This window comes from Tamandua tetradactyla, chromosome 11 (genome assembly GCF_023851605.1).
Source record: "Tamandua tetradactyla isolate mTamTet1 chromosome 11, mTamTet1.pri, whole genome shotgun sequence".
In the NCBI taxonomy this organism is placed as follows: domain Eukaryota; kingdom Metazoa; phylum Chordata; class Mammalia; order Pilosa; family Myrmecophagidae; genus Tamandua; species Tamandua tetradactyla.
Genome location: NC_135337.1, coordinates 7,650,346 through 7,664,941, shown reverse-complemented (window position 1 = coordinate 7,664,941; position 14,596 = coordinate 7,650,346). Strand labels below are relative to the sequence as shown.

The 14,596-nt window shown below is 34.3% G+C and overlaps 1 protein-coding gene across 3 annotated transcripts in view; it reads left to right on the top strand.

Annotated features, from left to right (window-relative positions):
- The window catches only part of HIPK1 (homeodomain interacting protein kinase 1), a 67,612-nt gene that overhangs the window by 36,217 nt on the left and 16,799 nt on the right, over window positions 1–14,596 (top strand). For all 3 annotated transcript variants that reach the window (XM_077119820.1, XM_077119819.1, XM_077119821.1), the window contains exons 4-8: window positions 9,434–9,553; window positions 10,338–10,424; window positions 11,035–11,219; window positions 11,555–11,717; window positions 12,473–12,698. In XM_077119820.1, coding sequence (XP_076975935.1) covers window positions 9,434–9,553; window positions 10,338–10,424; window positions 11,035–11,219; window positions 11,555–11,717; window positions 12,473–12,698 — 781 coding nt within the window. The remainder of the gene's footprint in view (window positions 1–9,433; window positions 9,554–10,337; window positions 10,425–11,034; window positions 11,220–11,554; window positions 11,718–12,472; window positions 12,699–14,596) is intronic.

Sequence of the window (14,596 nt, the reverse complement as noted above, 5' to 3'; positions counted from 1 at the left end):
GTGTCAGAAAAGTATACACACACAACGTTTTGTGATAACATTTGAGTTGTTTCCCTTTTTGACTAATATAATTTTGGGGACTTCATGGTCTCCTGATTTAAAAACCTCACTCTCTGAGCTAGTAAAGATCTAAGAATGCCATTCTTAGGCCAACTATTTTGTGGACATCTCTTCAACCATAGTAAACAGGTGTTGCTTTAATTTTTCTTAGGAAGTGAAATCAGATAGAATTAGATTTAGAAGCTTAGGTACAACTGGGGCTTTCCTTCTAAAGAAATGACTTGTTCTGAGAATTTTTGTGTGTTGTGTAGATGTGAAAACTGTGGGTAGTAGGAGGAAGTAGTTTTTCCTGTGCTAAGTAAGTAGGTTGCTGATGTTGTAGAGCAGCACTGGGGAAAGTTTATTTTGATACCCAAAAATTAATATGGCAGGATCCTTGTTTTTGCAGCTGTTTTTTCCCAGCAACTTTATTGAGTTATAAGTCACCTCCCATACAATTCACTCTTTTAAAATATATAATTAAATGGTTTTTTAGCATGTTCACCACAATCAATTTTAGAATATTTTCATCACTCCAAAAAAGAAACCCTAAACCCATTAGCAGTCAGTCCCCATTCCACTTCCCCACCACACTCCTTCCCTGCTAGGCAACTCAGACAACCACTGATCTACTTTTTTCTCCATAGATTTGCTTGTTCTGAACATATATTCATCACATATAATATATGGTCTTTTGTGACTGGCTTCTTTTACTTAGCATATTTTCAAGTCTTTAGCCTTGTTGTAGCATATATCCATGTTATAACATACACTATTTCATTCCTTTTTATTGCTGAATAGTGTTCCATTGTATGGCTTTATCATATTATTCATTCATTCGTTGATAACATTTGGATTGTTTCCATTTTTTTCTTATTCAGAAAAATGCTACTGTGTGCATGTGTACTGTGAACATGTGTAGATGAATATAGATGTAGATATGTGTTTTCATTTCTCCTGAGTATATAGCTAGAAGTGAAATTGCTGGCTTATATGGTAACTCTATTTAACTTTTGGAGGAACAGCTAAACTATTTTCTAAAATGGCTACACAATTTTACATTCCCACCAACATTATATGGTTGTTTTTCTACATCCTTGCCAACACTTCTTATTTGTCTTTTTTGTGATAGCCATCTTAGTGGTATGACAAGAAATTTCATTTTTTTGATTTGCCTTTCTCTAATAGTTAATGATGTTGAGCTTCTTTTATTGTGATTATTAACTTTTTATATATCTTTAGAGAAATGTCTAATATTTTAAATTTTTTTATTGATTGAAGTAGTTCTTTATATGTTCTGGGTAACATTCCCTTATCAGATATGTGACTTTCAAATTTTTTCTCCCATTTTGTGGGTTGTCTTTTCACTTTGATTTTGTTCTTTGACACACAAAAGCTTTTAATTTTGATAAAGTTCAATTTATCTGATTTTTATTTTTGTGCTTTTGGTGTCATCTCTAAGAATCCTTTGACAAACTCAAAGCCACAAAGATTTACCCCTAAGTTTTCTTCTAAGAGCAATATGATTTTAACTATTATATTTAGGATATTGCTCCATTTTTCAGTTAATTTTTGTGTATGGTATAAGGAAGGGGTCTAACTTCATTCTTTTGCTTGAGAATGTCCAGTTCCAGCACCATTTGTGGAAAAGACTGTTCTTTCCCCCATTTAATTGTTTTGGTTTCCTTGTCAAAAATCAGTTGACCAGCGTGGGCCATGGTGACTCAGTGGCAAAGTTCTGGCCTGCCATGCCGTAGACCTGGGTTTGATTCCTGATGCCTGCCCATGTGAAAAATAAATAAATAAATAAAAATGTTTATTTCTGAGCTCTCAACCCTTCCATTGATCTGTATATCTGTCCTTATGCCAGAACCACAGAGTCTTTATTATTACTGTAGCTTTGAAGTAAGCAGTATGAATCTTCCAACTTTTTCTGCTTTTTCAAGATTATTGGGGGGGGTGGTCAAGTGTATCTTCAGTCCCCTTGGATTTGCATATCAACGTTAGGATCAACTTATTAATTTCTGCAAAAAAGCCAACTGGAATTTTGAAAGGTATTGAATTGAATCTGTAGATCAATTTGGAAAGTATTGCCATCTTAACAATGTAAGGCTGCTGATCCGTGAGCATGGTCTTTCCATATATTTAGGCCTTTAATTTTTTCAACAATATTTTTCAGTTTTCAGAATGCACTCTTTTCACTTTGTTAATTTCTAGGTATTTTTTTTTCTCATACTATTTGTGAATGGAATTGTTTTCTTAATATCATTCTCACATTGTTCTTTGCTTGTGTATAGAAATACAATTGATTTTGCATATTGATTTTGTATCCTGCAGCCTTGTTGAACTCATTTTGTTCTAGTGAATTTTTTTTTCTGGGGGATCGGGGGAGTGCATGGACCGGTAATCAGACCTAGGTCTCAGGCATGGCAGGCGAGAATTCTATCACTGATCTACCCATGTACCCCCAGTTCTAGTGGATTTTTAGTGAATTCCTTAGGACTTTCTAGACACACATTATGTCATCTGCATATGAAGATAATTTTACTGCTTTTCCAATCTGGATGCTGTTCTAATTGCTTTGGATAGGACCTTGTTTACTTGCTTTGGATAGAACCTTGAGTATAATGTTGAATAGAAGTAGTATGAGTAAATGATCTCTGTCTTGTTCCTGGTCTTAGGAGAAGAGCATTCAGCCTTTCATAGTTGTAGGGTCTTAGGAGAAGAGCATTCAGCCTTTCATAGTTGTAGGGTTTTTTGGTAGATGCTATAGCTGAAATTTTATAGCAGATGTTTGTCAGTCTCAAAGTCAAATGTGTATACCCTCCCTTGGTATTATTCACAGCTTCAAATTTGTTGGAAACATTTTAATTATTTAAAATAACAAGTTATAATAGTACTCTTTGCATAAATGTGGGTTTTTGTTATTTATTTTAAGCTATGTGAAAGCAACATTGGGTTGATCGCTTTCCATTCAGTTTTCACATTGAAACTCCCTATTTCTATAATAGAAAAAAATTTTAATTTTAAACTCAGTAAGTGCATGATTATAGGAAAGTTAGAAAAGATGCAATAAGTCAAGAGACAAAAATTTAAAGTTCTAATGTTTCAGCACTCACGTAATCTCATATTTTGGTATGTTTTGTATTTATTTATATATGTTGTTAATTTCCATCATATATATAAATAGCATGTGCTTCATGCCAGGTACTTTGGCACAAAAGTACTTTCCCTTTGTGGGGCTATGGTTTGGTGATGAAAAACAGACATTAATAAATAATCATACAAATAATTATATAATTGAGATAAATTCTATGAAGGGAAAACATTTTTCTATGTGTATACATGAATCTCCTGACAGTTTATGTCCTATATACCATTTTACTCGTTTTTTTCTATTACTGCTACTCTAGTTCAGCGTATCTTCATCACTTACATGGGCTTTTATCTACTCTAGCCTTGCTCCAATATTTTTCCAGGGTGTTCTTTTCAAAACACAAATTTGAGCATGTCACTCCCCTGGTTTTCAGTGCTTTCCCATCATTTTTAGAATAAAGGGCCAAATCTTTAACATGGCCTCCAAACCCCGACAAGGTCTATTTCTCTCCTTCTTCTCTATCTTAATCTTACACAATCATCCTTTGTTTTCCATGCTCCAGCCCTGTTGCCATCTGTTTTAGTTTGCTAATGCTGCCGGAATGCAATACACCAGAAATGGAATGGCTTTTATAATGGGAATTTATTGGGTTACAAATTTACTGATTTGGGAAGGTACACTGTGATATCTGCTGGGCCTCTCTCCAATCTTCTGGGTTCAAACAGCTTTTCCTGGGGTGTGTCCTTTCTGCATCTCCAAATGTTTGGGTCTGAGTTGGCCAGAGTTCTGAGCTGCATTGTGCTGTGCTGTGCTGTGCTGTGCTGTGCTGTGCTGTGCTGAGCTGAGCTGTACTGAGCTGAGCTGTACTGAGCTCTCTTCTGACTTCTATCCTTTAAGCCTTCAACAAATTAAATTAAACATCACTGATTGCTGAAGGCATTCCCCCTTAGCGGACTGCAGATGTAATCAACCATAGGTGTATTTCACATGCTGATGATTTAAGTCCACAGCAACAGAACAACTGGGCACCATCACCTGGCCAAGTTGACACTTGAACCTAACTACTCAGCATCATTTCAGCACTGGTTAAAGATATGATTCCTTCTAGTACAGGGCCTTGCCCATATTTATCCAGTACCTATTCCTTTCATTTAGTCAGTGTCTACTAAAGGCCTATCAGATCAGATCAAGGAAAAGCTTCCTCAAGGAGCTTTTCCTCACCAGCCCCATGTCTAGGTCAGGTTCTTTTGTTATATATTTTTATAGAGGTCTGTTTTCTTCAGAATGCCAGCTCAGTTTGAATTAGTGTCCGTGTCCCTCATTATATTATAAGCTCCATGAGAATAGTAACAGTGTTTCATTTTAAAATCACCCCTTCCTGGCTCAATAAATACTTATTGGAAGAATGACTAAATACCTGCTACATATAGTCATGTTCCAGATAGAAGTTTATATACTGTATTTAAGAGCATATATACTGTATTTCATCAAATCTAAGAAACCATTGATTGAAAGATGCATCATTTTATTATACTTCTAAGAAAGAATGTGTGCTGCTAATTAAACTATGATAGCTGTCAATTGTAAAAGATCCTGATTTCAAAGATTGAAAGTTTTCCCTCTATGATAAGGAGCAAGACAAGGTTGCCAACTGTCAGCACTGTTATTCAACATTGTATTGAAACTTCTTGACAGCACAATTAGGCAAGAAAAAGAAATAAAAGGCATCCAAGTTGGAAAGGAAAAAATAAAACCTTCCCTAAATGCAGATATGATCCTATATACAGAAAATCCTGAAATATCCACAACAAAGCTTCTAGAGCTAATAAATGAATTCCAGCAAATCAGTGGTGTTTCTACACACTAATAACAATCAGAAGAAGAAATCAAGAAAAAATTCCATTCAGAATAGCAACTAAAAGAATTACATAGGGGGTACAAGAGTAGTTCAGTGACAGAATTCTTGCCTGCTTATGTGGGAGATCTGGGTTCAATTCCTGGCCTGTGTACTTCCTACCCCACCCCATTCCATTCCACCACCCCCAGAAAAATCAACAAATGGTGCTGCAATAACAGGATACTCATATAGAAAAAGAATAAAATGTAGTTCCCACCATACAGCATACAAAAAAAAAAAAGAAGAATCAAATAGGAATAAATCTAACCAAGGTTGTAAAGGACTTATACACAGAAAACTCTAAAACATTCCTAAAGGAAGTCAAAGAAGACCTAAAGAAATGGAATTTATTTAGAATATTAAATATTGTTAAGACATCAGTACTACCCAAAGCAACTTTTATAGATTCAGTACAATCCCAGTCAAAATCCCAACAATCTGCTTTGCAGAAATGAAAAAGCCAGTCATCAAATTTATGTGCCTCACCTGCCATGCGGGAGACCCAGGTTTGATCCCCAACCCATACACCCAAAAACAAACAAACGAACAAAAAAACCCATGTGGTACAGGGCAAGGACAGACACATAGACAAGTGGAATCAAATTGAGAGCTCAGAAATCAATCCTCAGGTTTATGTCCAATTGAGTGACAGACCACTCAATTTGGATAAGAATAGTCTTTCAATTTGCAAAACAGGAAGCCCCCTACTTCATACTGTATATAAAAATCAACTCAAAATGAATATAAGAGCTAGAATTAACAAACTCCCAGAAGGAAATAAAGGGAAGCATCTTCTGGACCAGTGGTTTCTTAGACTTTAAGCCTAAACCACAAACAGCAAAAGAAAAAAATAGATAAATGGACCTCATGAAAATTAAAAACTTTTGAGCCTCAAAGAACTTCATCATGGAAATAAAATGGCAACTTACATATTGGGAGAAAATATTTGGAAACCACGTATCTGATAAATCCTTTAACTTAACAACAAAAACATGAACATCCAAATTAAAAAATAAGCGAAAGGCTTGAATAACTATCTCTACAAAGAAGATGTACAGATAGTCTTAAGGCACATGAAAAGATTATTAGCCCTCAGGGAAACACAAAGTAAAACCACAGTGAGATACCATTTCACACCCATTAGAAAGGCTGTTATTTAAAACAAAACAAAACAAAAAAACAGAAAATAATGAGTTGGAGAGAATGCAGAAAAACAGAAACACTCATTCATTGCTGGTGGCAATGTAAAATGCTGCAGCTACTGTGAAAGACAGTTTGGCAGTTCCTCAAAAAACCTAAGTATAGAACTACCATATGACCTGGCATTCCCATTACTAGTTATATACCCAAAGGAATTGAAAGCAGGGACATGAACAGATACCTGCCCACCAGTGTTCATTATTCACAGTTGCCAGAAGATGGAGGCAACCTAAATGTTCATCAACTGATGACTGGAAAAATAAAACGTGGTGTATACATACAGTGAATATTATTCAGACAAAAAATGGAATGAAGTCCTGATGCATCCAACAACATGTATAAACCTTGAAGACACTATGTTGAGTGAAATAAGCCAGACACAAAAGGACAAATACATGCTCTCACTCATTTGAAACAATTAGAATAAGTAAACTCACAGGGTCAAAATCTAGAATATAGTTTACTAGGGGACAGGATGGGGATAGGAAATGGGAAATTAAGGCTTAAAAATACTGGGTTCCTGTTTGGAATGATGAAAATATTTTGGTAATGGATAGGGGTGATGATAACACAACAGTGTGAATGCAGTGAACAGCACTGAAAATGTGTATCTGACTGTGATTAAAAGGGGAAATGTTAGATTATATATATGGTAACAGAATAAAAATCTTAAAAGAAAAAAATCCATGGAACTACATTACACAATTAGCGACCTCTAAGTTAAACTGTGGACTTTAATTAATAGTACAATTATAAAAAGGTGCTATTATCATCTGTGACTAATGTTTCACACTAATGCAAGATGGTGGTGGTGGGATGGTATACAAGAATCCTGTATTTTATGTATGATCTGTAAACCCACAACTTCTCTAATAAAAAAAAAAAAGGAAATTAAATAAATGTTGGTGAGAATGTGGAGAAAAAGGAACCCTATACACTGTTGGTAGGATTGTAAAATGGTGCTACTGCTGTCAGTTTGGCAGTTCCTCAGAAAGTTAAAGAGAAAATTCTAGGAATATATCCCAAAGAATTGAAAGCAAGACTTGAATGATACTGTACACCAACATTCATAGCAGCATTGTTCACAATAGCCAAAAGGTGGAAACAAACCCAAGTGCCCATCAACAGATGGATGGATAAACAAATGTTTATCTTTACAATGGAATATTATTTGGCCATATAAAGAAATTATTTAAATGGTATATAAATTATGCTGCTATAATTGAACCTTAAAAATATCATGTTGAGTGAAATAAGCCAGACACAAAAGGACAGATATTGTATGATTTCTGTTCTATGAAATTACCTAGAGTAAGTAGAAGCTATAGAAAGCAGAATAGTGATTATCAGGAATGACGGGAAAGGGGGTATGGAGAGTTAATACTAAATGAGTATGAACTTTGGTTTGGGATGATGAGAATAGTCTGGGAATAAATAGTAGTGAAAGTTACATAGTATTGTCAGTGTATTTAATGTCAAAGAGTTGCCCACTTAAAATTTAAAACAATTTTTATGCTATGTATATCTTACCATAATTAAATAATGTTTCCTTAAAAAAAGAAAAACTGAAGCGCTGACATAAGTTGTAACACAGATGTAGATATACCTTGAAGACATGTTGAATGAAATAAGTTACAAAGGACAAATACTGTATGATTTCACTTACATGAAATACTTCAAATATACAAATTCATAGAGATAGTAGAGTATAGATTATCAGGGGGTGAAGACAGAGAAAGGTAAGAATGGGGAATTATTGTTTAACAGGTACAGAGTTTGTGTTAGGGGTGATAGAACAATTTTAGTAATGGTTGCTGGAAATGGTAGTACAATATTGTAAAAATAATGCTGAATTATATACATAAAAGTAGTTAAATTGGGAAATTTTCCTTTGTATACATGTTATCACAAAAATGTAAAAAGAATAAATTATCACTTAAAATTTATTCTCGTCCACATTAAATTTTTTTTTCCTATTTGGCTTATGCTGTATTTTGGTTTTCAGTTATATAACTTTCACAGATTTGGAATAATATGCTACTGTTTCTAAAATTGTCTCCTAATGGCAGGCCACAGTTTCTGACCTCTGCCATTATACTCTTAAATTAAAATTATTAATGATCCCAAAGAGGTCTGTTTATGTGGTCCATAACTATCAATCAATACTGAATTGGAAATTCAGACTGAGATTTTGGGGGGTAAGGAGGTTAAGTAAGATGTATTTACTTGCTTACAAGTTTCTTTGCCCTCTTAAATCTCATCTTAAGCCATTTATATACAGGAGTGGCGTGGTAACATATGGCCTCTTCTTTTGCTTTCCTGAGTGGGGAGAATTGCAGAAGCAATTTTAAAAAATAAACTTTTAAAACAACGAATATGTAAGATAGATTTTCTTAGCCATTAGAGCAACAACATCATTACACATTGCCTCTGGTCTGGAAATCTCATGAGTGTTGTATGTTCATGAGAGCAAAAAAGGCAAATGTTATATAGTACTATTAAGAAAACAGTCTTGACTTCCAAGACCCCCTGAAAGGGTCTTTGTGACCTCCAGGGGTCCTCAGGCTATACTTTGAGAACTGCTGCCCTAGTTCATGGTAGCTGTGCAGTTAACATTGAATGAATGAACACGGTTCAGACTGTCTACTGATGTTGGTATAGGGAAGGTAGTCAACATAAATTAAGTGCTAAATTTTATGAGAAATAAACACTGTGGCAGTTTAGAGAAAGGGGCAGTTGACAAGAGCTCTAAGAGCTGTGGAAGAAGGAAGTTTGAGATAGTTTTTTCCCTGATCTTTCCAATAGAATATGTATTATAAAACAAAACGAACAAGAAAATAAACATGATAATTCATAAAAAAGATTTTGTTGGAAACTATTCTGTTCTGTCCTAGAAATCTCCTTAAGTTTTCTGAACTTTATATCAAAAGCACAAGAGTACACTCAGAATTTCCAAGACATGGCTTTCCCTGTAAATACCAGATACAGTAACAAGGAGGTACTTAATTAAGTATTTGGGTGTTCCTGTGGGTGAGTTAGCATACATATGTATTTACAGAAAATTATCTGTTGTATTGATGAAAGAGTTAAATTTCTTTATGATATGGTCCTCTTTTGGCTAGAGCTAATGATGTTTTAATGTAGAAAGAAGTCTTTAATGATTTTCCTTTTCACTTCAAATTAATGTTTTAATGTTTCAGATTCGTTACATTTCACAAACACAAGGCCTGCCAGCTGAATATCTTCTCAGTGCTGGGACAAAAACAACAAGGTTTTTCAACAGAGATCCTAATTTGGGGTACCCACTGTGGAGGCTTAAGGTCTGTCTTTCCTACTGTGCTACCCATTCCTGTACTTTTTCCCACAGCTTTGAATTCAGAGCTTGGTTATTAAATTCCCGAGGGTGAGGTAGTACGAAGGAGAGGGTGAAGGATGAAATACTTGAAAAAGTATTTCATTGTATCCATTTGGCCTATCTGTAGTTAAAAAACAAAATGTCAGTTCAGTTGGCTGAACTGAGAGGGAGTGTGGAAAGTAGTATTCGCCATTAGTTATATGAAGATGTATGAAGATATAGAGTAATTTAGTAATGACTGATGTTTAGAGCATTGTCAGTAAGCATGATAACACTCAACATAGTTTTCTAACTGCCATAATGTAAGTCATATATTTTCTAAAAATGAATATTTCTTTTTACTTTTAAGCCTGCTCCTTTAACTTGAGAAATCTCTAAATAATTTGATTTACCCTATGGCTCTATGCCTTCTTGGCAGAAGAGTTGGACAGTTAGCATTTGAAATACAAATTCATTTAAATTCAGTTTTAAGAGAAAAATGATAATGTCACTTCTTTCCTGTTGACATTCTTGAGGAAGTGTGCTTCATCATTGCATTGCATATTTGTTTATTTTATCACTTTTGAAAGGGTGGCCAGGTATCGAGGCCACATCTCTCCACCAGAGGATTTTTCGGTTGTAAATTACTTTCATGTTTGCTATCTATTATTGGCAAGGTGAAGATATTTGTTTCTTTGTGTTCTGGCTTTAATTAAGAATAAAATGGGAAAGTAACATACCAATAATTTTTTTAAAATCTTATTTTATAGACACCTGAAGAACATGAATTGGAGACTGGAATAAAATCAAAAGAAGCTCGGAAGTACATTTTTAACTGTTTAGATGACATGGCTCAGGTGAGTATGGAAAATTTCAGAAGTCCAGACATTTATGTATCTCTTTAATCAAATACATACTTCTTGGTTATACTGAAGTCAGATCTAAGGGTTATCTTTCTAGTTCACATTCTTGGTTTTCTAGAAAATTAAATTTCTGCCATATATTAAAAAAAATTTTAATCTTAACAAAAGATACTTTTGGAATTATTTCTCCCCTGCTTTTCTTTTAACTGATTTTGTTGCAAGTCAGTATTTTGAAATATTGTTTATGAAAGTTTATTTTCTCTACTAAATACATATATGAGTTAACATTTATTGAATGCTTAGCATTATGCACCAAACTGTTAAAATTCTTTACACGTACGTCATTTAATCTTTTTAGCAATAGAAACTTTTTATATTTAAGCAATAACAATCGCTTTTGCTTTACTTGTTTGCTTCCAAATTTTTAATAAAAGTAATTTGTTTGGCTTTATTCTACTGACAAATTTAGGTGAAGATTTTAATTATGAACATAAAAAGAGCTTCTTCCTATGAAAGTGATTGCACTGTAATGAAGAATTTTTATTAATGTCAGCATTATAGTTTAAGTGATGAAGTATAATATTTTAAAATTTTGCTTGAAAAGGTGAATATGTCTACCGACTTAGAGGGAACAGATATGTTGGCAGAGAAGGCAGATCGAAGAGAATACATTGATCTGTTAAAAAAAATGCTAACAATTGATGCAGATAAGAGAATTACTCCTCTGAAAACCCTTAACCATCAGTTTGTGACAATGACTCACCTTCTGGATTTTCCACATAGCAATCAGTGAGTATGGTGTAGTGTGGGGTATTTTGCTATGATATAGTTCTTATTTGGGATACTCTGTGTCATTACCATCTTATGATTATATGGAGCTATCAAGTGAGCAACAAATGTAGTGCTCGTGTGTTTGGCTCACTGATGCTTTTCTTATTAAAAATTAATGAGATAAAAAATTAAATGTGTTTTTTCTACTTTTTATAGTTATATAAAAACACCTGATTCATTTTATCTGAAAATATTTGGGAAGAAACTTAGATCTGAGTTAATCTTACGTTATTTGCTATATGTTTAAATATCAGCACTCATTTATTTCACTGAACCTTTAATCTTTTTTTCAGTGTTAAGTCTTGTTTTCAGAACATGGAGATCTGCAAGCGGAGGGTTCATATGTATGATACAGTGAGTCAGATCAAGAGTCCCTTCACTACGCATGTTGCTCCAAATACAAGCACAAATCTAACCATGAGCTTCAGCAACCAGCTCAATACAGTACACAATCAGGTATTCAATAAATGATGTTGGAAATTCAAGCCTAAGTGGGATAGCATAACCTGATAAAAGTACAGGACAGGTAAAGAAACCAGTTTTTGCTTTGATGGTCTTGTTACTTCTTGAGAGTTAATCTGCTTGACAAAGTGTTGGAAGATAGAGTAGACTGATAGACACTATCACAAAATCATTATTAATACCTACCAGATATGTGCTCACAGAAATTAAGCACAAATCCATGCCCTTATAGTTGTTAGCACAATCAGATAAATGGTTCCTGACTTCTGTTAGCTATATTGACTTTAGCCACATTTCTCATATGTGTTGAAGATATTTCCAGTAACTAACTTTAAGAGGTGGTTTTGCCTTTGTTTGCTGACCAAGGATATTTACATTTAAGTTTGTTACTGAAAATGTAAGCTTCCCAATTTCTTAGCTAGATTTACTTCTTAAATGAAGAGCTATGAGATTTGGTGGTAATCTCACTTCCAACAGTGTTTTGCACAGAAAGAGAGTTGGGGTTTATGGCCTCAACCAGTACAGGACCATTTTTTGTTCTTTGTTTGCTTATTTGACCTTATTTATAATATCCATTAAATTTAGGGATTGGGAAATCTAAATTCCTTAAGCAGAGAGTTATTTTAAAGACAGTCAACATTACATCTTTAAATTTTTGTTCTATGTTCTGTTTTCTGGATAAATTCTATGTATATAAAAATATTATTTCCACAGTATACCAGTATACAACTATAACCTTTTGTTTTTAGGCCAGTGTTCTAGCTTCCAGTTCTACTGCAGCAGCTGCTACTCTTTCTCTGGCTAATTCAGATGTCTCACTGCTAAACTACCAGTCTGCTTTGTACCCATCATCGGCAGCACCAGTTCCAGGAGTTGCTCAGCAGGGTGTTTCCTTGCAGCCTGGAACCACCCAGATTTGCACTCAGACAGATCCATTCCAACAAACATTTATAGTATGTCCACCTGCTTTTCAAAGTAAGTGGGGAAACCCCTGAATTATATGGTATTATATCAGACCTAACTGTTTTAGACAGATCCTTATTAGGCATCTAGTTGTTTAGTTTTTATCTTTGACAAGTTTAAACTCTGTCTCTGATAATGAAGGTAACTGAAATTAGGTAATTTCGGAAAATGAATTTTCCCTTTTTACATTGGTTATTTATCTAATTATGGTATTACTTACAGAGTATAGTTCAGTTAATGTTTCCTTAATTAAATTACCTAATATCAGTTTTTTGCCCATTGAGGCCTTATACTGATGTCATATATCTTGTGTGTACCTCTTAATATGCAGAATATTTATATATCCTGAAAAAATTGGTTAGAAACAAAATCGTTATATATTGAATCTTATTTCCCATATCATTCCATTCTAAAATAATGTTCCAAATAAAAGGTAATTCTATTCTAAAATGTAGAAATTTTATTGTAAAATGTAAAGATCTTTTTTTACTGAACTAAAAATTCTACAAGCATGAAATGCTTGTGAGGGGAAAGCATTAAGATTATCTGCTTCAGCTTATGAATCATATCATTCCTGCAAACTCCTATCAACAGAGGAACAAAATAGCTGAAGAAGGAGGCTCTGTCTCCATGTGTTGTAATACCATTTTAATTTTCTTATGTCTGGTCTTCCTCATTTTTCATTGTTGTACTGTAATCCATTTATCCAGTTCCTTTCTTCTGAAATATGGGAGATGTGTTTTTTTTCTGCTGAACCATTTAAAAGGTTAAACTATTTTAAGAGAATTTTCTTACTACACACTTGACTTCGCCCAAAAAGTCAGTGTGAGTACCCTGTTAGGAATTCAGGCTTCTCATAGCATTTTACGTAGAAGCAGGTAGCATTTTTACTTTGGTTACTTATTGATCGTGACTTTTTTGTTTGGTTTCTGACAGAGTCGGAGCAAGCAGAAGGCAAAGAGGGGTTAGGGGAAACTGAGAGATTACCGGGAGGACAGGAGAGCAATAGCCACGTAAACGAGGGAGAGACGACAGGGAGAGCGGAGGAGCAAATTCGAAGCCTGTAAATGCAAATTTAGCCTAATTTACCAAATTATCTCTACATATGCTCATAATAGTAAATTCTATACTTTGGGTTGTCATATGATAAATAATTCTTCTACTGAACTTAGTAAACTAGCCCCTTCCTTTGCCAAAATGGGTTTCATTGGGAAAATCTTCAGATATGGGACTCGGAGATTTTCTTCTCCTTCTCAGATGATACTTAAGAGGTAGGGCAGAAGAACTTTTAAGTTCATTTAACAAAACAAAATGTAAACTGAAGCGGTAGAGGGGAAAAGTAGGATAACCCCTTTTGGTATAACTAGGTAAGTAGAAGCTTTAGAAATTGTTTTCTCTATGTGGAAGTCTAAATAACCTGAGAAACTAGATAGAGCAAAATTAAAAATTTCCAAATAAAAAGGATTTTTGAATTCAAAATGATGATGATATACCTGATATGCTCTACTATGCCAGATATTGTTTTATGTGCTTTTACATGTAGAAAAGCATCCTCACAATCAACCTAGGAGGTAGCTAATATCATTATTCCCAAGCAGAGAAAATTAAGCACTATTCCATCAACTACCCAAAGCCTTATAACTACTTTGGTGAAATCACAATTCAAACACAAGCAGTGGGGTTCATAGCTTTATGCATTTTTAGATATTATTTTGTTCTACCTCTCAGTATTTAATCTCAAATAGCTGTAAAGAATTTTCAGTTGCTTTGCTGGCCACAACCATACGCTGGTTTCTGCCCAACAGACCCTTATTCCAGGTTGCCCACTTTTCTCTCACCATCTGTTATTTTATGAGAGGTTTGTATTTTAAAGGAGGAAGACTCTTACCAATTAAGCAGTTTTACTTTTC